The sequence below is a fragment of the Theropithecus gelada genome, chromosome 14 (genome assembly GCF_003255815.1).
Source record: "Theropithecus gelada isolate Dixy chromosome 14, Tgel_1.0, whole genome shotgun sequence".
NCBI classification, from domain to species: domain Eukaryota; kingdom Metazoa; phylum Chordata; class Mammalia; order Primates; family Cercopithecidae; genus Theropithecus; species Theropithecus gelada.
The window spans coordinates 81,720,492-81,742,691 of NC_037682.1; the positions used below are offsets into that span (position 1 = coordinate 81,720,492).

At 35.6% G+C, this 22,200-nt stretch overlaps 1 protein-coding gene across 5 annotated transcripts in view; it reads left to right on the top strand.

The window, feature by feature from the left end:
- FOLH1B (folate hydrolase 1B) overlaps nucleotides 1–21,849 on the top strand; it is a 67,132-nt gene extending 45,283 nt beyond the window's left edge. For 2 of the 5 annotated variants that reach the window (XM_025356042.1, XM_025356045.1), the window contains 7 exons: nucleotides 3,301–3,368; nucleotides 9,187–9,278; nucleotides 10,425–10,515; nucleotides 12,757–13,021; nucleotides 13,322–13,403; nucleotides 18,228–18,320; nucleotides 19,996–21,849. In XM_025356042.1, the coding sequence (XP_025211827.1) occupies nucleotides 3,301–3,368; nucleotides 9,187–9,278; nucleotides 10,425–10,515; nucleotides 12,757–13,021; nucleotides 13,322–13,403; nucleotides 18,228–18,320; nucleotides 19,996–20,185 (881 nt within the window). In that variant the 3' untranslated portion in view covers nucleotides 20,186–21,849. The remainder of the gene's footprint in view (nucleotides 1–3,300; nucleotides 3,369–9,186; nucleotides 9,279–10,424; nucleotides 10,516–12,756; nucleotides 13,022–13,321; nucleotides 13,404–18,227; nucleotides 18,321–19,995) is intronic. The other 3 variants (XM_025356044.1, XM_025356043.1, XM_025356041.1) reach the window with 2 other exon arrangements.
- Nucleotides 21,850–22,200: the final 351 nt, after the last annotated feature.

The window sequence follows — 22,200 nt, forward strand, 5'->3', positions numbered from 1 at the left end:
AAGGACTTCACGTCTAAAACACCAAAAGCAATGGCAACAAAAGCCAAAATTGACAAATGGGATCTAATTAAACTAAAGAGCTTCTGCACAGAAAAAGAAACTACCATCAGAGTGAACAGGCAACCTACAGAATGGGAGAAAATGTTTGCAATCTACTCATCTGACAAAGGGCTAATATCCAGAATCTATAAAGAACTCAATCAAATTTACAAGAAAAAAACAAGCAACCCCATCAGAAAGTGGGCAAAGGATATGAACAGACATTTCTCAAAAGAAGACATGCATACAGCCAACAGCACATGAAAAAATGCTCATCATCACTGGCCATCAGAGAAATGCAAATCAAAACCACAGTGAGATACCATCTCACACCTGTTAGAATGGCAATCATTAAAAAGTCAGGAAACAACAGGTAATCTTTGTATTTTTATTGGAGATGAGGTTTCACCATATTATCCAGGTTGGCCTCAAACTCCTGGGCTCAAGCTATCTAACCATGTTGGTCTCCCAAAATGCTAGGATTACGGGTCTGAGACACAGCTCCCAACCTTCATTTTCTTCTTTGTCAATGTCTCTGAGCTACATTGTTCTGAAAGTTAGCTTACACAGTGCATATAGTTATTCTTTTCTCCTTCTCTTAGGGTAGTGGCTAAGAGCCTGACCTTTGGCGTCAGATGCCTGGATTCATTCCTGGCCATGCAACTTCCTATTTGTGTGAACCAAGCTACTTACTTTTTGTGCCTCAGTTTTCTCACTTCTAAATATAACTTCTAAGAGCCCCAATCTCAAAGGCTCCTGTAAGGGCAAAAAAAAAAAAAAATTCATTTGCAAATCTCCCAGACCTGTGTCTTGCACAGAGTAAACATCAAAAAATGTTAACTTTGATTAATATCATTATACCTACTTAAAACACATAATAAGGTCAAATATACATATATATTTGCCCACCAAGAATTAATACTCCAAATATATTTTCTTGAAATGTAGAATAACATTCTCTTTATTGATAGTTTTTTCTGGTTTTTTTTTTTTTTTCTTTTTTGTTCTTGTTTTGAAGTGAGATCTTGTAGTATTGCCCAGAGTGGTTTCAAACTCCTGAACTCAATTGATCCTCCCGCCTCCCAAGTAGCTGGGACAACAGGTGTGTGGCACCATACTTGGCCATAGCTTTTTAAGATTTGATATTTTAATGTATTTTAAAAACTCATTAAGCTTTGCTACTTATGTCATCCCTGGCTTGAAATTACTTCATTGTGTCTCTATAATTTTCAAAATCGAGAACAAAGGACAGCAGGTACTATATGATTGGGACACCATTCATCTCAGTTTGTTTTATATTTTTACATTGTATTAATGTTTCTTTCTCAAATAATACCAATAATCATATATTCTGAAATTTCTAATGTTAAAATGTAAAATTTACAAATAAAGCAAAACTCCCCAATGCAAACTACTCTCAAACTTAGTCCTCTCTCCAAAGGTACTACTGTACTCAGTTTTGGGCATTTCCATCATGTTGGCATTAATATATAGAATTTAGCTCCACAAAGCACCAAGAGTGTAGTGGGTGCTATCTCAGGTGCTTTACATGTAAAAAAATTATTCAGTACTCACCATAACCCTCTGAGATAAGTAGGTAAATGCTTTTATTATCTCTTTTGTATAAAAGAAGAAACTGACAGTCAGAGAGGTTAAGTAACTTTCCCAAAGTCACACAGCTAGTGAAGGGTTGAGCTTAGACTCAAATCAGACTGGTCTGTTCCAACTTTACCCTTCTAACCACTACACTCTTTTGTCTCTCACCACCTTATACAGGTATTTGGTATCATATTACAGCTAAATGGTTCTACAACTTGCCTTTTTCATTCAGCAACACATTATGAAAAGCTTTCCATATCAGCACATATCTCTGTTTTGCTTAAAAAACAAACACTACCACCAGACAAGAAAAATCTACATTGTATTCAATAGGACAAATTCTGTATCAATTCTCTAGCTGCTGGACAGATTGTTTCAGTTTGTTGTAGTTAATATTCTTTTATTTGCATGTTTTTTCTGTATGATGTGAGGAGAGGGTAGAGAGCTACAAGTATATTTATTTGGTTCTAGGATATGTGCATTTAAATTGTTATAAATGTTGCCAAACTATTCTCCTCCCCATTTCCACTCTTATAAGCACTTCTGTTTTAAAAATTACATTGGCTGTTTGTAGATATTTATTCTTCCAGATGAATTTTAGAATTCTAATATCAAATTTTTAAGTTCCATAAACAAGTCTGCTGAGGTGTCACTATTTTAAAAGCCTCAACTTTTACTGTTCTCAAGCATGGATCTTAGGCTTTGGGATAAAAGCGAGTTGCCATCCTCTGAGTGTTTCATGTGCTTTTACATTTCTGGGCATTTGCACAGGCTATGCCCTTAGCTGCAAATACCATTCCCCCCGCCCCCACCCCCAACTGTGTCCCGGTTCTAGAAAACCTAGTTCAAGAGTCCCCTCTCCAAGTTTGTGAAGTTGTCTTGACTTCCCTCCCCCAAAACTCCTCCTGAGTTGCACCCCGTCCCTGTGCTATCTTGGCTTCCCAAGAACACCTCTCCTGGGTGCTTCACTTGATTGTCACAACCACCAGCCCTTGACCTCCTGAGGAATGGGGACTGAAACTCTAAGAAGAGCACCTGGTTCACAAATTCATTGTCCCAACAAATATTGATTGGACAAATGCTAAATTCTAGGATTGTTCTAAGCACTGGAGTATGGCAGCAAACAAAAGAGTGTACCTTCTCCCAGGGGACTTATCGTCTAGTTGGAGGGCCAATAAAAAAAAGACAAGTACTTAATATGTTTTATGTTAAATAGATGAGTAATATGGAGAAGCATGAGCCAAGGTTAAAAGAGAGAGTGGCTAAAATTAGGGGGTAAGAGAGTGCTATTTTAGGTAGGGTGATAGGGGAAATCTCTCAGAAAAACATGACATTAGACCAGAGGAGGAGTAAGTCATGCAGATATAATGCAGAATACTGTTCCAGGCTGAAAGGACAGTGTGTGCAAAGATGCTGAGGGAGTATTCTTGGGCAGAATGTAAAATGCAGATTTCGAGAGGTGACCTGGGGTTTCATGTATGGCACTGTGGGCTTTGGTGAGGATGATGGAATTTACAGAGTTAGATGGGAAGCCATTGGAGAGTTATAGTTGAAATCGGGTTTTAAAACAACATTCTTGCTAGGAAGTTAGCAGTGGTCTTTGAAGAAAATAATAACAGAAAGAAATTAAATTTTAAAATCTATTCTTTTCTTATTTTTCAGGAAACTACACTCTGAGAGTTGATTGTACACCACTGATGTACAGCTTGGTATACAACCTAACAAAAGAGGTATATAAGTTCTACGAGTGATGTTTTCTTGAGGTATTATTCTGTTAAACATTGGTGTTGTTTTATAACTTCTTGTCTTCTTTTCATATAACAAATATGACATCCCATCTCCACAGACCATCACATCTAGTAAACTGTTTATACAGATTGCTTCATTTCTCACCACACCACTGTGAGGTAGCCCATGAGTAGCATCATGTCTACCATCTCCATTCTTAAAACAGTGAAACTGAGCTCAAAGAACACTGGCCACCAAAGTCACACATAACTTGTACAGTAGCCGAACCAAGACTTGGTCCTATGGCTCAACTCCTTAATTTAAAAACTTGTTCATACTCTTCAGTATAGTGATACCAATTAATTCAGGACACAGGAATCATTAAATGTTCTAATTGATTGAGAAAGAATAATCATAAGAATACCAGGTGCTGGCTTCCAGGAACAGAGGCTAGATGAGACCACAATTACATTTTTTTCAGATAGACATTATAAATAAAATTTAAATGCCATTAAGCTTTGGTTTCAAAAGAATGGAATGGAGGAGTGACCAAGATGACTGACTAGAAGCAGCTATGGTGTGTGGCTCTCACAAAGAGAAAGGGAAGGGGCAAGTAAATACAGCACCTTCTACTGAAACGAACAGGTACTCTCACTGGGACTAATCAAGGAAACAACCCAACCAAAGGAGAATGGAGAAAAGCAAGGCAGGACAACAGCCCACCTGGAAATGACACAGAGTCAAGGGAACCTCCCCCATCCAGGAAAATGATGAGTGAATGTGCAACCCCAAGAAACCATGCTTTTTCCATGGATCTTTGCAGCCCTTAGGTCAGCAGATACCCTTGTGAACCCACCCGACCAGGGCCTTCAGTCTGACACACAGCTGCATGGAGTCTTAGCAGAACAGCCACTCAGGCATGCATGGAGACACAGGAGCTTTAGATACTCCAGCTTTCCAGGCTTCATGGCAAAAGTAGCTGCAACTCCAGCAAAGCAGGAGGTTAGACACTCATACATACCCATAAAAAAGAGGCTGAATTCAGGGGCCTGAGCCACAGTGGTCTGCAGGCCCCACTTCTACAGCATCTCACAACATAAGACCCATGGGCTTGGATTTCCAGCCAGCCACTGGTAGCAGTGTTGTGTCTACCTGGGAAAGAGCTCTTGGGTGGTAGGGGGAGCGGGGAGTAGGGATAGAGGGGTGGGCTGCCATCTTTGCTGTTTGGGTGGCTTAACCATTCCAACTATTAGGGTTTGGAGAGCCCAAGATGACTAGGGGTGGAAGCAGTACCCCAGCACAGCACAGAGGCCCCACAAAAATGTGGCCAGACTGCTTTATAAAGCAGGTCCCCAACTGCATTCCTCATCAACGGGTGGAGCCTCCCAACCAGGGTTTCTGGCTACCGCTGCTGGTGTTCTCTGGCTGAGAGAGGTTTTAGGACAGCCTGGGATGGAGCTCCCAGGAGGAGCAGACCACCATCTTTGCTATTTGGGTGACTTAGCCATTCCAGGTTTCAGACTTCAGAGTGTCCAAGACAACCAAGGGCTGAAGTGGACCCCCACCACAGCATAGTTGCTCTACAAAAACGTGGCTAGACTACTTTTTTAACTGGGTCCCTGATCCTTTTCCTCCTGTCTGGGTAAGACCTCCCAATGGGGTCTCCAGCAGCCTCCTACAGGTCTGTTCAGGCCAGCAACATGTCTATGACTCCCTGGGATGGAGGTCCCAGAGTAAGAAGCAGGCTGCATTCTTTGCTGTTTCACAGCCTTCACTGATGATTCTTCAGGTACTGTAAAATCTAAGGCAACTAGGGATTGGAGTCAAACCCCCAGCACAACACAGCAGCCCTGCAGAAAAGTGGCTAGACTGTTTAAAAGAGAAAAGAAAAGAAAAAGCTCCATCCAAAGGTCACCAGCCTCAAAGATTGAAGGCAGATGAGCCCACAGAGATGAGAAAGGATCATCAGTCCAAGAACACTGAAAACTCAAAAGGCCAGAGTGCCCTCTTTCCTACAAATGACTGCATCACTTCTCCAGCAAGGGTTCAGAACCAGGTTGAGGTGCCTGAAATGACAGAAATAGAATTCAGAATATGGATAGGAACAAAGTTTACTGAGCTAAAGGAGTGTGTTATAACCCAATTCGAGGAAGTTAAAATTCATGTTAAAATATTGCAGGAACTGACAGTAAAAAAAAAGCCAGTATAGAAAAGAATAGAGCTGAAAAACACACTACAGCAACTTCACAATGCAATCACAAGTATTAATAGCAGTGTAGACCAAGTGAAGGAAAGAATCTTAGAGCTTGAAGACTGTTTTTCTGAAATAATACAGGCAGGCAAGAATAGAGAAAAAGCAATGAACAAAACTTCCAAGGAATGTATGATTATGTAAAGAGACCGAATCTGTGACTGATTGGTGTAAATGAAAGAGATGGGAAGAATGGAACCAGCTTGGAAAACATATTTCAGGACATAATCCATGAGAACTTTCCCAACATAGCTAGACAGGCCAACACTCAAATTCAGGAAATGCAGAGAACGTCAGTAAGATACTCCTTGAGAAGATCATCCCCAAGACACACAATCATCAGATTCTCCAAGGACAAAATGAAAGAAAAAATGTTAAAGGCAGCCGGAGGGAAAGGTCAGGTCACCTACAAAGGGAAGCCCATCAGACTAACAGTGGACCTCTCAGCTGAAACCCTACAAGCCAGAAGAGATTGGGGGCCAATGTTCAACATTCTTAGAAAAAAGAAATTCCAATCCAAAAATTCATATCCGACCACATTAAGCTTTATAAGTAGAGGAGAAATAAGATTCTTTTAAGAAAAGCAAATGCTGAGGGGATTTGTTACCACCAGACCTGTCTTACAGGAGTTCTTGACAGAAGCACTAAATATGGAAAGGAAAGACTGTTGCCAGTCACAACAAAAACACACCGAAGTACACAGACCAGTGAGACTATAAAGCAATCACATAAGTCTGCAAAATAACCAGCTAACATCATGATGACAGGTTCGAATCCAAACATATCAATGCTAATCTTATATGTAAATGGGCTAAATACACCAGTTAAAAGGCACAGAGTGGCAAGCTGGATAAAGAACCAGGACCTATTGGTATCCTGTCTTCAAGAGACCCATCTCACATGCAATGACACACATAGATCAAAATAAATAGATGAAGGAAAATCTACCAAGCAAATAGAAAACAGAAAAATGCAGGGGTTGCAATTTTAGTTTCCGACAAAACAGACTTTAAACCAACAAAGATGAAAAAGGACAAAGAAGGGCATTACATAATGGTAAAGGCTTCAATTCAACAAGAAGAGCTAACTGTCCTAAATATATATGCACATAACACAGGAGCACCTAGATTCATAAGGCAAGTTCTTAGAGACCTTCAAAGAAACTTAGACTCCCACACGATAATAGTGGTAGACATTAATGGCCTACTGAAAATAGTAATTAATTTTCAAGACATAAAATTAACAAAGATATTCAGGACCAGAACTGAGTACTTGATCAAATGGACCTGATAGATATCTACAAAGTTCTCCACCCAGAAACAACAGAATATACATTCTTCTCATCAGCCCATGGCACTTACTCTAAAATTGATCACATAATTGGAAGTAAAACACTCCTCAGCAAAAGCAAAAGAATGGAAATTAAAAACATCTCTTGTACCGCCATGCAAATTCAAAATCAAGAGTAAGAAATTCATTCAAAACTATGCAATTCTATGGAAATTGGATAACCTGCTCCTGAATGACTTGTGGGTATATAATGAGATAAAAGCAGGAATCAAGAAGTTCTTTGAAACTAATGAGAACAAAGATATGACATACCAGAATTTCTGGGACACAGCTAAGGCAGAATTAAAAGGGAAATGTATAGCACTAGATGACCACATTAAAAGTTAGAAGTATCTGGTCAGGCGCGGTGGCTCATGCCTGTAATCCCAGCACTTTGGGAGACCGAGGAGGGCGGATCACAAGGTCAGGAGATCAAGATCATCCCGACTAACATGGTGAAACCTCCTCTCTACTAAAAATACAAAAAACTAGCCAAATGTGGTGTGGTGGCACGTGCCTGTAGTCCCAGCTACTCGGGAGGCTAAGGCAGGAGAATCATTTGAACCTGGGAGGTGGAGGTTGCAGTGAGCTAAGATCATGCCACTGCACTCCAGCCTGGGCAACAGAGCAAGACTCCGTCTCAAAAAAAAAAAAAAAAAGTTAGAAAGATCTCAAGTTAACAACCTAATATCAAAACTAAGTGTACTAGAGAACAAAAGCAAACAAACCCCAAAGCTAGCAGAAGACAAGAAATAACCAAGATCACAGCTGAACTGAAGGTAGTAAAGACATGAAAAACCCTTCAAAATATTAATGAATCCAGGAGCTGATTTTTTGAGAAAAAATTAATAAAATAGAGTGATAGCTAGACTAATAAAGAAGAAAAGAGATAAGATTCAAATAAACACACTCAGAAATGATAAGGGGGAATATTCCCACTGACCCCACAGAAATACAAACATCAGAGAATGTTATAAACACCTCTATGCACATAAACTAAAAAATCTAGAAGAAATAGAAATTAGCTGAGTGTGGTGGTAGGTACCTGTAATCCCAGCTGGTAGGGAGGCTGAGGCAGGAGACTTGGGTGAACCCGGGAGGCAGAGGTTTCAATGAGCCAAGATGGCGCCATTGCACTATAGCCCAGGCGACAGTGCAAGACTCCGTCTCAAAAACAAAAAAAAGAAGAAGAAAAAGAAAAAAAGGGATAAATTTCTGGACACATACACCTTCCCAAGGCTGAACCAGAAAGAAATTGAATCCCTCAACAAACCAATCGTGAGTTCTGAAACTGAGGCAGTAATAAATAGCCTTCCAACCAAAAAAAGCCGAGGACCAAATGGATTCACAGCTGAATTCTACCAGAGGTACAAAGAACGGCTGGTACTATTTCTATTGAAACTATTTCAAAATAATTAGGAGGAGAGACTCCTCCCTAACTAATTCTATGAGACCAGCATCATCCCAAAACCAAAACTTGGCACATACAAAAACAACAAAAAAAATTGAGGCCAATATCTTTGATGAACACTGATGCAAAAATCCTCAACAAAATACTGGCAAACTGAATCCAGCAGCACATTAAAAAGCTTATCCACCACAATCAAGTAGGTTTCATCCCAGGGATGCAAGGTTGATTCAACATATGCAAATCAATAAATGTGATTAATCACATAGGCAGAACTAGAAACAAAAACCACATGATTATCTCAATAAACTCAATCAAACTATACTATGAGGCTACAGTAACCAAAACACTATGGCACTGGTACAAGAACAGACATTGCAGTTTATTATATATTGTTGAATAACTTTGGCAACTCTACTGGCAGGAAACAATATTAAATTGAATACTTTCCCTTAACCAGCTTGCTTCTTTTTATTTTCTTTGTTGTGAGAGGATAAATTGTTTTGATTGTAGTATCTTTTGATTCAAAGAAATAGACAAAAAGATCATACACTATGCCATTCGTCTAAAGACAGTGGCTTGGTATGACTTTGGTGTAGCATGTTTATGTTATGCACTTCATACATTTATTTTTATAATATAGTTCACCTATATATAATAACATGAGTATTTTCCCATTTCTCAGAAACTTACAATTCTTGATGACTGCTAATGTATGGATAGCATCCCTTGTTTTTGCTGAATTCTGGCTTATTCACTTCTGGTTAATGGACATCTAGTTTTTAAAATATCTGATTTATAAGTATTCCCTTTTTTCTTTTAATTTGTGTAGCTGGAAAGCCCTGATGAAGGCTTTGAAGGCAAATCTCTTTATGAAAGTTGGACTAAAAAAAGTCCTTCCCCCGAGATAAGTGGCATGCCCAGGTAAACAAATGAATGAAATTTCCACTGAATTCAGTGTGGGATTGTTTTGAAAATGAAAGCGTATTTTCTTTCAATTATTAAGTGAAAAAATTAACTTTAAAAATGGTCTAAAATCTGATAAAGGAAAAGCATTCCTTTGGTTCACGAATAAAATATTACTGTGTGTTTTGTAGTTAAATGTGCAGGACATCAAAACGTGATTTCTCTTTAGAATATGTAATATATACATATGGAACATTTCAACAGATTATATAGTTTGGTCATTTTTTATATGAAATGTGTGGGATGAGAAGTATTTTGGACTTTGGATTTTTTTAAAGATTTTGGAATATTTGCATTATACCTACTGGTTGAACATCCCTAATCTGAAAATTCGTAATCTGAAATGCTTCAGTTAGCATTTCCTTTCAGTGTCATGTAGGTGCTTAAAAACTTTTGGATTTTGCAGCATTTTAAAAAATTTTCTTATCTTTAATTTTTGTGAGTATGTAGTAGGTGTATTTATTTTTGGGGTGCATGAGGTATTTTGATACAGATTTTGGATTTTTGGATAAGGGATGCTCAACCCCTGATAGAGATAATGGTGAAAAGTAATTCTCATTTTTTTCTGTCACCTCATCACCTTGTAATTATTCTTTTTCTGAATATCGTATAGTTAACAAATATTTTTCTTACTGTAATAAAAATGCAAGCATCACTTCAACATTGGTTGTATCTTCATAAGCAAGGGAAGAAGAATAAATATCTCAGTACTCTGAGTTTATCGATGTCAACAGCACAAATCATTTATATTATAAAGGACAAAATTTATGTCCAAATTATCTGAAAAGTATTTGCTTTTCACTCTATTATGTACAACAGATAAAGATGATAAATGGAATGAAATAATCTTAAGGAAAACATTTTCCAGCTTCAGAAACCTTTAACAAAATGTGACATAAAATAGTCATTCCTACACAAAATAGTCTCATAGAAGGAGATATTTTTTGATGAAAATTAACATTCTTTTCATGTTTTTGCTGCATGTCTAAATCTGTATGTTTAAAATTACATTTATAATAGAATGGAGTTTAGTTTAATGAACATGTAATCTGTACTTAATGAACAAATTACTTTGAAATAATTCTGGTGTTTTATCTCTAAAAGGATAAGCAAATTGGGATCTGGAAATGATTTTGAGGTGTTCTTCCAACGACTTGGAATTGCCTCAGGCAGAGCACGGTATACTAAAAATTGGGTAAGTGAATCTAAATTATTCAAGATTATTTATGAATATATTTTAACTAAACAAATAATTCTGACTCCAAAAAGTGACTCAAACGTTAGTTGAAAGCAGAGAGAAGTCTCAATGGTTGACAGTATCGCTACTACATAGGGTAACTCCTGTATCTGGTATTCCTACCCTAAATTCAAGTGTCAGTTGGTATCAGTACTCATGTCTGCAAATGTGAACTTCCATTTACTCCCTTAAACATATTTTCTGTTTCATTTGGTGGCACTGCATTCACTCAGTCATTTAAGTTGAAAATGTAGGAATTGTCTTTGATTTCACCCTCCTCCTTATTCAAAATTAATCAGTATCTCCCCATTATCATTCAAAATTAATCACTGTATTTGAATTTCCATCTCTTACTATATCTCTAATTATTAAACAAACAACATCATTAAACAAATGAAAAATTTGTTTAATAAAGAACAGACTATATATATTAGTCTGTTCTCCTGCTCCTAATAAAGACATACCCAAGACTGGGTCATTTACAAGGGAAATATGTTTAATTGACTCACAGTTTCATATGGCTGGGGAGGCCTCACAATCTTGGCTGAAGGCGAATGAGGAGCAAAGTTACATGTTACATGGCAGCACACAAGAGAGCAGGTGCAGGGGAACTTCCCTTTATAAAACCATTAGATCGCATGAGACTTATTCACTGTCAGGAGAGCAGGGCAGGAAAACGTGTCCCGCATGATTCAGTTACCTCCCACCAGGTCTCTCCCATGACACGTGGGGATTATCATAATTCAAGGTGAGATTTGGGTAGGGACACAGAGCCAAACCATATCAGTATAATACACTTTGAACGTGTAAAAGTCATGATTCCTTTTCTTCTGTTGTAGATTTTATATATATATATATATATATATATACACACACACACACATACACACATATGGTTTTCATTTTCTTCAAAGTAAAATGGGTACATAGTTTATAAAATGTCAAGTAGTTTTATAAGAACACTGGTTTATAATTAAAAACAGTTGTTTCTTATTTCCATTTCATATTCATACCATCTCTGATTTCTGTTCATCAGATGAAACCTTTGTCAGCTTTTATGATACATCCATGTTTATAAGTAATATTTTAATCCTGATACATCTTCATTTTTAAATTTTATGCTATAAAGAAAAATCATTCTCACACTTATAAAAATGGTAAGGAAGAGTTCATTCAAAACTGTTCCAATAAGAATATTGCAATAATAAGAGATTTAGCTCAATTCCAAATACAGAAAAGACATTTGGCGATTTAGAGTTGACATTAAGTTTCTGTAAGTGTTTCCTCACAGGCTATTCTTCCCAGATGGAAAATCTTCAATCTCCTGTCTGTGAGGTAGGAAGTTAGGCAGAGTTATATGGGAGCTGATAGTGAGGATAAATATTAATATTGTCTACATTTTACTATGAAAAAAATTACAACAAATAAAATCAAATGACCACCTAAAGTTTTTGGTAGTAAGTCCTGAAGCCTAGATTCAAACCCTGGCAGGGAAATTCCAGAATCCCAGTCTCTTCAACACATCAGTACATAAAATGTCCTTTTATGTTAATAATAAAAAATAAGCATCTTAATGGTCAAAAGTGATAAACTAGCAATTCACAGTTTGAAAAGTCCTTCCTTCTACTTATACTTTTGGTTTTCCTGACACCTGTCTGGGCCTCCCTTCTCTCTCCTTAGTGAGACTTTAGATCCACTACTGCACCCCTCACCACTCAGACTCTCCAGCCTTCAGCACACTGTTTGTCAGACAATCATTTATCCAAGGAATTTTAGTGATTAAACAATTTAGTGTCTTCTCCTATATAATATTGTGTAATACTTATTTACTTGCCTTTAACAATTCTGTCTTATTTTTACCCAAATGCAAGATTGTCTTGTCTTGTTTTTTCAGATTCTTAAAACATGAATCTAAGAATGCAATCTTCTGCATTCTTAGAGACAAACCTGTTTGGTCCCTTTGAAATATTTTTAAAATAATATTTGTTATATCATATACACATATTTTAGTTGGTACAAACTTGGAGTGTGTTTACGTATCATAATATTAGCTGTTTAGGAAGTAACTTATTGAGATGCTTAAGTACTTTCCTTGATCCATCACTGACCAATCTTACTAATACTAATAGTAAATATTGGTGCTAATCATTTTATTGTAAGCTATCCTATAAGTGATATGTTTTGTTATTTTTTCCGTAGGAAACAAACAAATTCAGCAGCTATCCACTGTATCACAGTGTCTATGAAACATTTGAGTTGGTGGAAAAGTTTTATGATCCAATGTTTAAATATCACCTCACTGTGGCCCAGGTTCGAGGAGGGATGGTGTTTGAACTAGCCAATTCCGTAGTGCTCCCTTTTGATTGTCGAGATTATGCTATAGTTTTAAGAAAGTATGCTGACAAAATCTACAATATTTCTATGAAACATCCACAGGAAATGAAGACATACAGTGTATCATTTGGTATGTTACCCTTCCTTTTTCAAATTCCTCATCTGTATGGTTCTATTAATCTCCAAAATATAATGGGCTATCTTAGGTCATTTATAATTGATTGCTGTTTCAAGTGATCCAGTATTCTGTTTATGTCTATAAACGTATTTTTCATTTTATGGATGCTCATATCTTATAATATAAAAATATAAATACCTTGTAAAACACAAAAGATGATGGCTTCTATATTGTTCCTTTTCTTGAACTTTGGACCAATGCCATTAGAAATTACGTTCTTTAAGCATTTGATGATCCCAATTTCTATTTCAGATTCACTTTTTTCTGCAGTAAAGAATTTTACAGAAATTGCTTCCAAGTTCAGTGAGAGACTCCAGGACTTTGACAAAAGCAAGTACGTTCTATATCTATATCTATCTATATCTGTGTCTATATCTACACACACATATATATATTTAAAAGGAAAGTAACATCGCTGTTGCTGAACTAGCTTTGGGAATTTCTTGCTGTTTTCTTCTTTTTAAATTTGTTTTACTTTAAGTTCTGGGATACATGTGCAGAACGTGCAGCTTGTTACATAGGTAGACAAGTGCCATTTCCTGCTGCTTTCTGTCTTTCCACTCTAGCACATCCTATGTAGGGCTGCCCTATCTCAAAAGACTTGCTTTCGACATTTGGAGTGGCAATTGTGCTGCTGCGAAATGTCGGTCCCTCCCTCCTGCCATTTGATCAGTTACAATATACTCTGCTTAACAATGAAGGGCCTTCACTGTGTGACCCCAGCTGTTTCCAGTTTTATTTCTTGTTTTTTCAGTATCTGTACATCATAACTCAGCCAGACTATTTAATTTTCAAAGCGTGATTTCTTTCTGCCTCTTTTTTTTATTTCATTACCTCCACATAGAGCTCCTTATTTCCACTTCCATCCGGCAAAATTCTATTTATCCAGAATAGCAAATATTGTGAAGTCATTAATTTTGGAAATGTTAAACATTTAGGATTAATTCTGTGTAAGATTACACAAGTACAACACAATTTGAACAAAATTTTAAGATGGAAGGAAAAATACTTGGTGAGAATACTAAGGTAATTTTTTTAAAATAGAATTTTGAGGGCACAGATATGTGTATTAAATATAGTATCATGATGTAAGTATCAAATCCCTAGGAGCTGATGTAAGGACATATAAAAAGATCAGAGTAGATGATGTAGAAATAGGCTCAGTGATATATAAGGAAGTATTAGTAATAAACGATACAGCAAAAATCAATTGGGAAAGATTAGTCAATCATAACATTGTAAAAACTATGTTAGTACCTGCTATAAAATTAAATTCAGAATCACACTTCACATTGTGTGCTCACATAAACAACAGCTGTAAAGAATTTTTTAGTAAAAATGAAAATTTCTTGAAAGACAGATGCCAAGTTTAGAAGCAGTGGGGAAATGATGCAATCATATTTGAGACCATTAAAATGGTTCAGAATATGAAAATTAATATTCAAAAGAAAAGTTAAGAAAGTTGAAAACTTATTTTCTAGCACAAATGGAGAGTAATATATACATTATAAAAATATTTTTTGAAAATTAATTTAAATAGTCCAAAAGAACAAACTGAAAATATCAGTAAGAAACAAGACAAATAATTATAAAAATGTTGTCAAGATACACCTGTAAAGAAACATAGCAAAATATTGCAGTTCACTAATGCATAATTCAGAAATACAAATGAAAGTAATGTGACATTATTTTTATAACACAGTAATAACAATTTAAACCTTGGTTGTGCCCACTGCTGGTATACTGAAGCATATGGTCTCCATGCTTTTCTGATAGCATTATGAATTATTTTAGCTTTTTTGAAAAAGATAGATACATACTGGTAATGCGTTCAAGAACTGTCACAGAGTCCTGTGCTTTGACATAGGTATTCCATTTCTTGAATTATTTCTTAGGAAAAAGTCTCTGTTTTGGAAAAGAAAGATGCCCGGAGAAAGATTTGAAGTATAAAATTATAATAGCAAGTAATTCAAAATAACCCAATGCCTAAGAGAAGAGAAATTACTAAAAAAATTGATATTCACCAATGTGAACATTTTATAATCCTTAAAATGGATTATTAGAAATACAATATAATAGAAGATACTTAGAATAAAATATGAAGTAAGCAAAAAGTTTATAAAATTGTAAATAGAGTTTGATTAATTTTTATTTAACAAATATAGGAAAAACTTAAAGGGAATTAATGAATTATTTTAATAATTGTGTTATCCTCAAGGAATATTGGAAGAATTGTTTTCCTATTATTTTCAATTCTTTATAATTTTTATATGTGGGTAAAAAAGTCAACAATGAGAAATACATTTTAAGGAGATCCCAAACACCATGTATTCTATAAAATTGGTTTTCTTTTTGTATTTAAAAGAAAAAATATTTTCTCCCTCTGGCAAAATGCCTTATGGTTTGAATTCTGGTTTGTTTAGGACACTTATTGTTTAGCACACTCAGCTTCCCCTTCCTTTAGTATTTCTACAGTTGTTTTATTTTCTCTAAATGATAGTAAAGATCCATTCTGTTCCCTATATATTTACAAACTCTGAAACACCTGCACAGTGCATTGCACATAATAATAGTAAATTCTAACTAAGTAAATTAAACTGAATGTTGAATTTCTCAACCAAAACTTTGAAATCTAAGGAAGAGACATGTCTTCATCCTGCTTTTCTTGTATTACTTCTTGCCCCATCAAAGAATATAAGATGTTGACACAGGATACAGAGAAAGAGAAGTGTGTGTGTGTGTGTGCGCACGCACATGTGTGCATTTACATGTGTGTAGCCACATGAGTTTTTGTACTTGTAGTAATGCTTTGTGAATTTGATTCCGAAACCCATAGCATCTTATTGAAATTATCCTTCATTCGATTGTCTCAACTGTTTATGGGAGCTGCTAATAGGTACTCTGTGTTTAATTTACCTTTATACTATCACAGAATCTGAATTCATGATGCTAAATACATAAATATTAAAAATAGCTCAAATCCAAATTATGGGGATTTAAGTTGTTCCTGTTTTCCTTTTGTCAGCAAGGTGCAGTTGAAAGAACAATACCGACCTCCTATTTCACTCTAAAACTTTCTAGTGTGAATTTAGGCAAGTTATTTAACTCATGATCCTTTGTTATCTCATCTACAAAATGGGGCTATTACCCTGCCCACCTTGCAGAATCGCTCTGAAAATTAAAAATCACATTTTGTATAGACATTCAGAACAGTAATTGGCACATAGGAAATGATCACTAAATGCTAACTGTTAGTAAAACAAAATTATAAAAAGCAAAAGATAAATTAATGAATAAGATGATTTATGCTTTCTTATTGTAATGATTTTTTTCTCATTAGTTAATTAAATTGTGAAAGAATTGGTATATTAAATTCAGTAACTCATTGTTGATGTATTCAGGGCTTGCTGATAAGCTTTCAATTATATTGAATCATTCTTGCTACAATAACAACCTCAATACTCATTTTGGAATGTAAGTTCTGTAAAAGCAGGGAGTGTTTGATACATAGGAGGTATCCAAATATTGTTAAAAGACTGAAGTAATCATCATCTCTTGTGTTCATAATAGGTTTAGCTTTAAAAATGAAAGGAATATTGTTAATTATCACTTGGTAAATAATTCTAATTTGCCAGGCATCTTACTAAACATTAGCAGGTCATCTTATTTTAATATTGATATTACTTCAGTGAGTAGATTACTAGGATACCTAAGGTGAAGAAAATCTTGCCTTGTTATACCAATGTAAATAAAAATCACTATTATTTTTTCCATTGGCACATGCAGCTGTTTCTGTGCTTTTATAAGCCTGAGCAGTATAGTATTTTATAGGATTTTAAAAATGTGATAGCTATGTATTTTATTTTTCTTAATTTGCATATTACAGAATGTTAAAATTTGCAATTTACATTTGAACAACAGTGATTTGAACTGCACAGGTCCACTTATACATGAATTCTTTTTTCCATTAATACAGTGAGCCCTCTCTATCCATAGATTTCATATTAGCAAGCAAACGCAGATGGAAAATTCAGTATTATTCACTGTAATCCCAGGTACTCAGGAAGCTGAGGCAGGGGGATTGCTTGAGCCCAGGAGTTTGAGACTATAGTGAGCTATGATCAAGCCACTGCACTCCAGCCTGGGCAACAGAACAAGACTCCATCTCTTAAGGAAACAAAATAAAATACAGTATTGATGGATTAAAACCCACATATATGGAGGGCTGACTATTCTTGTTATTTTTAAATATGGAAAACTTTGTATTTTGCCAAATTAAATCTTTTATTTTCAAACTTACATTTGAAAATATTAGCATTGCATACAGAAAATGATTTTGTTAAATATCTAAAAGTAGGATGGACATGAATCTAGAACAAAAGTATTTTAAGTAAGTAAATTCATTTATATGGAAAAAAATCTCAACAATCATCTTTCTTCTAGCTTTGATATATTAGAACTTTTATCACCAAATGATGCTTACTCTGCAAGCTTGAATCTGAGAACCTCAGATGTAGCTAATGAGAAACTAAGGAAAAACATAAAGTAAGATAATTATAGAAACTTAAAAAACAACTGTTACATTCCGTTTGGACTACTAGCCATGTGCTCCATAAACATTTTCTATTTTATATAATTGCCTATCTCATTGTCTTAACAATATGAAGACTAAGATGTCAAAGAGGGATTAAGCATGTGGTAAGAGTTCTACTGGGGGCAACTAACCCAAGGGAGATCAGATGTGGCTTCAGATTCCACATACACAGCTACATTTCCTCATTGAGGCAGAACAAGTTAATCCAGAAAGTCATATCAGACTCCAAGAATGCTGTACTTAAACCATTCTGAAAATCACTTGAAATGATACAATTTTAAGTAACTTTTAGACTTAAATCTGGATCATTCTACCAAGAGATCAATTTAATTTGTCTGATAGTTTGTTCATTCTCACCCTGTTAATTCCACAGAGGAGGAGGGCCCACTTTTCATATACATGTGTCTTCCTTGCAGGACTTGAGTATGCACAAATTTTGGTGTAGGGGGTGGTCCTAGAAGCAATTCCTGGAGATAACTAAATTCAGTTTTGTTCTGAAATTTTTATTTTCTGCATAGAAATATATTTTCATGAAGTTATAATTATATTCATTTTCTTTCTCAGCCCAATATTATTAAGAATGATGAATGATCAACTCATGTTTCTGGAAAGAGCATTTATTGATCCATTAGGGTTACCAAACAGACCTTTTTATAGGTAAGAAAAGAAAATATGACTCCTTTCTATAATATCACTGTTTCTAGTAATTATTTTTATTTTTTTCATTGTGGAAAAATATTGTAGTTGATTTCTTGCAAGCAAATGGAAAATTTCAAAATATATGTAGGAAGTTATAGTGGTATTGTTTCTTCATATAATGTAATATGATTTTTGCATATCTTTATTTTGAGTATCTTTGTTCTGATTATAACAGAATATATGTTTATTTTAGAAAATATAGAAGATTCAGAAAGCCACGGCAGAAAATAAAAATCTCCGCAATTTTATCAGAAAAATATAAAATCATGGTTATATTCTTGTGTGTATAATTTTAGTTCCTTTCCTATTTTAAATACATTTTTGCTTATGTATACACACAACCCAAACATCTCTCTATATATAATATATACAATAAGTTTATATTTATTTATTCTTTTCCCTAATGTTGATATTTAGAAATTTTATTTCCTCCTAAATCCTGACAGTTGAATTTTTTCCTGCCAAACATTGACTGTCCCCAGGTTGATTTTCTAAATATTGCAGAATGAGATAGATCATTGGACAGCCAGAAATGGCCCTAACTTTCTTTCTAGGGATTATAAAAGGTTCTGGTTTGGTAGTAAGAGCATCTTTAAACAGGTTGACTGGATCACCAATGGCAGTATATTTTTATCCATCCCCCGCTCCCTTTTTTTTCCCTAAGAGACAGGGTCTCACTCTGTCTCCCAGGCTAGAGTTCAGTTGTGCAGTTGTAGCTCACCGCAGCCTCAGACTTTTGGGCTCAAGCAATCTTCCCACAGCAGCTTCCCAGGAAGCTAGGACAACAGACACATGCCACCATGTCCAGCTAATATGTGTACTTTGGTTTGTAAAGACAGGGTGTCCCTATGTTGCACAGGCTTGTCTAGAACTCCTGGCCTCAAGCAATCCTCCCACCTCGGCCTCCCTAATATATGGGATTACAGACATGAGCTACTGCTTCTGGCCTCATCTACCTCTTTACTTTGGAGTTTGTCCTTCTCTTCTATGGGCTATTACATGAACGGTCTTAGCCCATTCTATAAAACATTTTCTGCCTTGGTCATGTGGAACATTACAAAATTGTTTTTGATGATTCTTCAAACTCTATGTTAAGTATTCTAACATGATAGTGTGGATTTTTAAAAAATGACAAACACAATATAGGGTTGGCTGATCACAAACAAGACTGTAATGATCACAATTGTGCTATAATGTAGGAGGTAGCATGATATATTAAAAAATCAGCACTTGTCATGTGTTTTAAGACAAATCATTTAGTTACTTGATCTCCCAGACCTCAGTTTCCTCCTCTGTGAAATACTAATATCAACTGTGTAGAGTTTATTTCTAAACATTAGAAAAATTGTAAGTAAACATTAAATACCAATACCAAGCATGATTGCTGTGGTTTCTATCATCATTGTTACTTTTGTAGCACTGAACCACTTTATTTGTTTGAAATAAAAATATAATTAATTACTATAGATTTCACATAATAGTCTTCAGAGATGATTGAACTTGGAAGTTCAGTTGACAAGTGGCTTGTTCAAATTGTTATAGGAATATGCAATCCAGGAATTGCAGAGTGCTCTTGTGTTTCTCTTGTATGTCATTTGGGCACCTGATAAACAGCAAACAATTTTATCAACAGGCATGTCATCTATGCTCCAAGCAGCCACAACAAGTATGCAGGGGAGTCATTCCCAGGAATTTATGATGCTCTGTTTGATATTGAAAGCAAAGTGGACCCTTCCCAGGCCTGGGGAGAAGTGAAGAGACAAATTTCTATTGCAGCCTTCACAGTGCAAGCAGCTGCAGAGACTTTGAGAGAAGTGGCCTAAGAGGATTCTTTAGAGAATCCATATTGAATTTGTGTGGTATGTCATTCAGAAAGAATCAGAATGGGTATATTGATAAATTTTAAAATTGGTATATTTGAAATAAAGTTGAATATTATATATAGTTATGTGGGTGTTTATATATGTATGTGTTTATATTGTTTCTTTTATCTTGTCCCTATGGATTAAAAATTAAAAATTGAATTTCATAATTATAAGAGGTTATTCTGAAGTGGAAAAATTTAACTCAGTATTAAATCTAAGGAGAATGGCATAATACAGTAAAACTCTCATCTGGCATTATCAGGGAATCAAGTCTAATCTATTCATGTCACTTCACACATAAGAAAACATCAGTATGTCATAGAGCACACTGGGGAATATGCACAAGACTTTTCCAAGCCAGAGGCCTCACGGCCTGCCTGGTCACCCAAGGCTGAGAGGATCACTATCTCAGCACACTAGTTGGGAAATGGATCAAATTACACTTTTAGTAAATGTAATCACTCTATAGTATAAGAAATAATTATTTTTTAAAATTTATATAAAAGGCTATAGTATAACACATATGTATAGTAATTAAATGAACATTTGTGAACCTAACAGCCATATGAAGAAAATAACATTTCCAATGTCTTAGGATGCCCCATGTACTAATGACAGTTATGCTTTTCCATTTTCTTGAATTTTATGTTTATCTTTCCTCTGTTATTATTTATAATTGTATCACACATGGCTGTATGCTTTACATGTTTTGGCATTATGTATTTTTGAACTTTTTATAAAGACAGTCATACCATGTATATTTCTCAGGTACTTGATTTTTTTCACTGGCTTTTAAGGGTTCAAATATATTATCACTGTGGCTGTAGTTTGCAGTATTTTGCTGATATAGAACATTCATTCACATGAGAGTAAGATTCAGGGTCCATCAAGATGAGAAAACATACAGTAATGTGAATAGGGAAAGTTAATGTAAAGAATTATTAATTGTTACAGCATTGGAGCAATGAAATATTGTCTAGTAATATGTAAAGAGAGGTCTCAAGAATATGTGATGAGTAGATATAAGGAATTGCTGTTATCTCCATGGTGAATTTGGAGCAGCCAATGAAGAGTCCCCTCACACTGTGGCGTCACTCAATGTTAAGAAGTTGCTGCGGTGTTGCCTTGAACCTGCTTCAAATTGATACTTCAGAACTCCCCAGAAGTGTCTTCTGGGCCACTGTGTAAAGCTGTTTATGAAGAAATGTCAAGCCAGAGGGGCTTTACTACAAATTTGGCAAAGGGCAGTTTCAGGAGAAGCTCTTGGCCGCTGGGTTCTCCTGGCCACCATGAACTTCAGGAAGTGGGCGCCAGAGCAGCAGCCACAGAATCTGGGCACTGGTGTCGCCCTGTATGCCCTCCATGTCAGACGCTGGAGATGTCATTTACGTTGCCAGAGTTTGCCAGGGGTGCACACAGAAAGCAGATTGGAAACCACCTTCTTGGAACGTCTCTCCAATGCCTTCTACTCACGAAGTTTAACATCATAACACATGACAAAGAACAACTATTTAATGGGCCCAGATCTATTTATGAAGACAATCAAGAGTGAGTTTGGAGTGGGTAACCCAAATTTGGATAACTGGTGAATAATAAAATGTATTTATTCATTTTCTGCTGGTATATATTTGGAATGTTTTATGTGTTTTGCTTCTGTGAGCATGTATCCTAATGCAAATATTCAAGAGATTCTCTTTCCTGACAGTATCTACCGATAGGTTGAATGTCTGTGTTGTAAAGTTTGTGCATCTTCAATTTTACAATGCCAAGCTGTTTCAAAGTGATTTTATTTATTTATATTCCCACTGGCAAAGTAATCATGTTATTCAAGATAAAAAACAAGTACGGAAGATTGTGGCATGTTAAAGAAATACAACTACTCAGTGTTACTAGAATCCAAGGGATTTGTGGGAAGAACAATCCATACATTGGGCACCAAATACAACACATAAGGCTTAGAAGACATTCAGAGG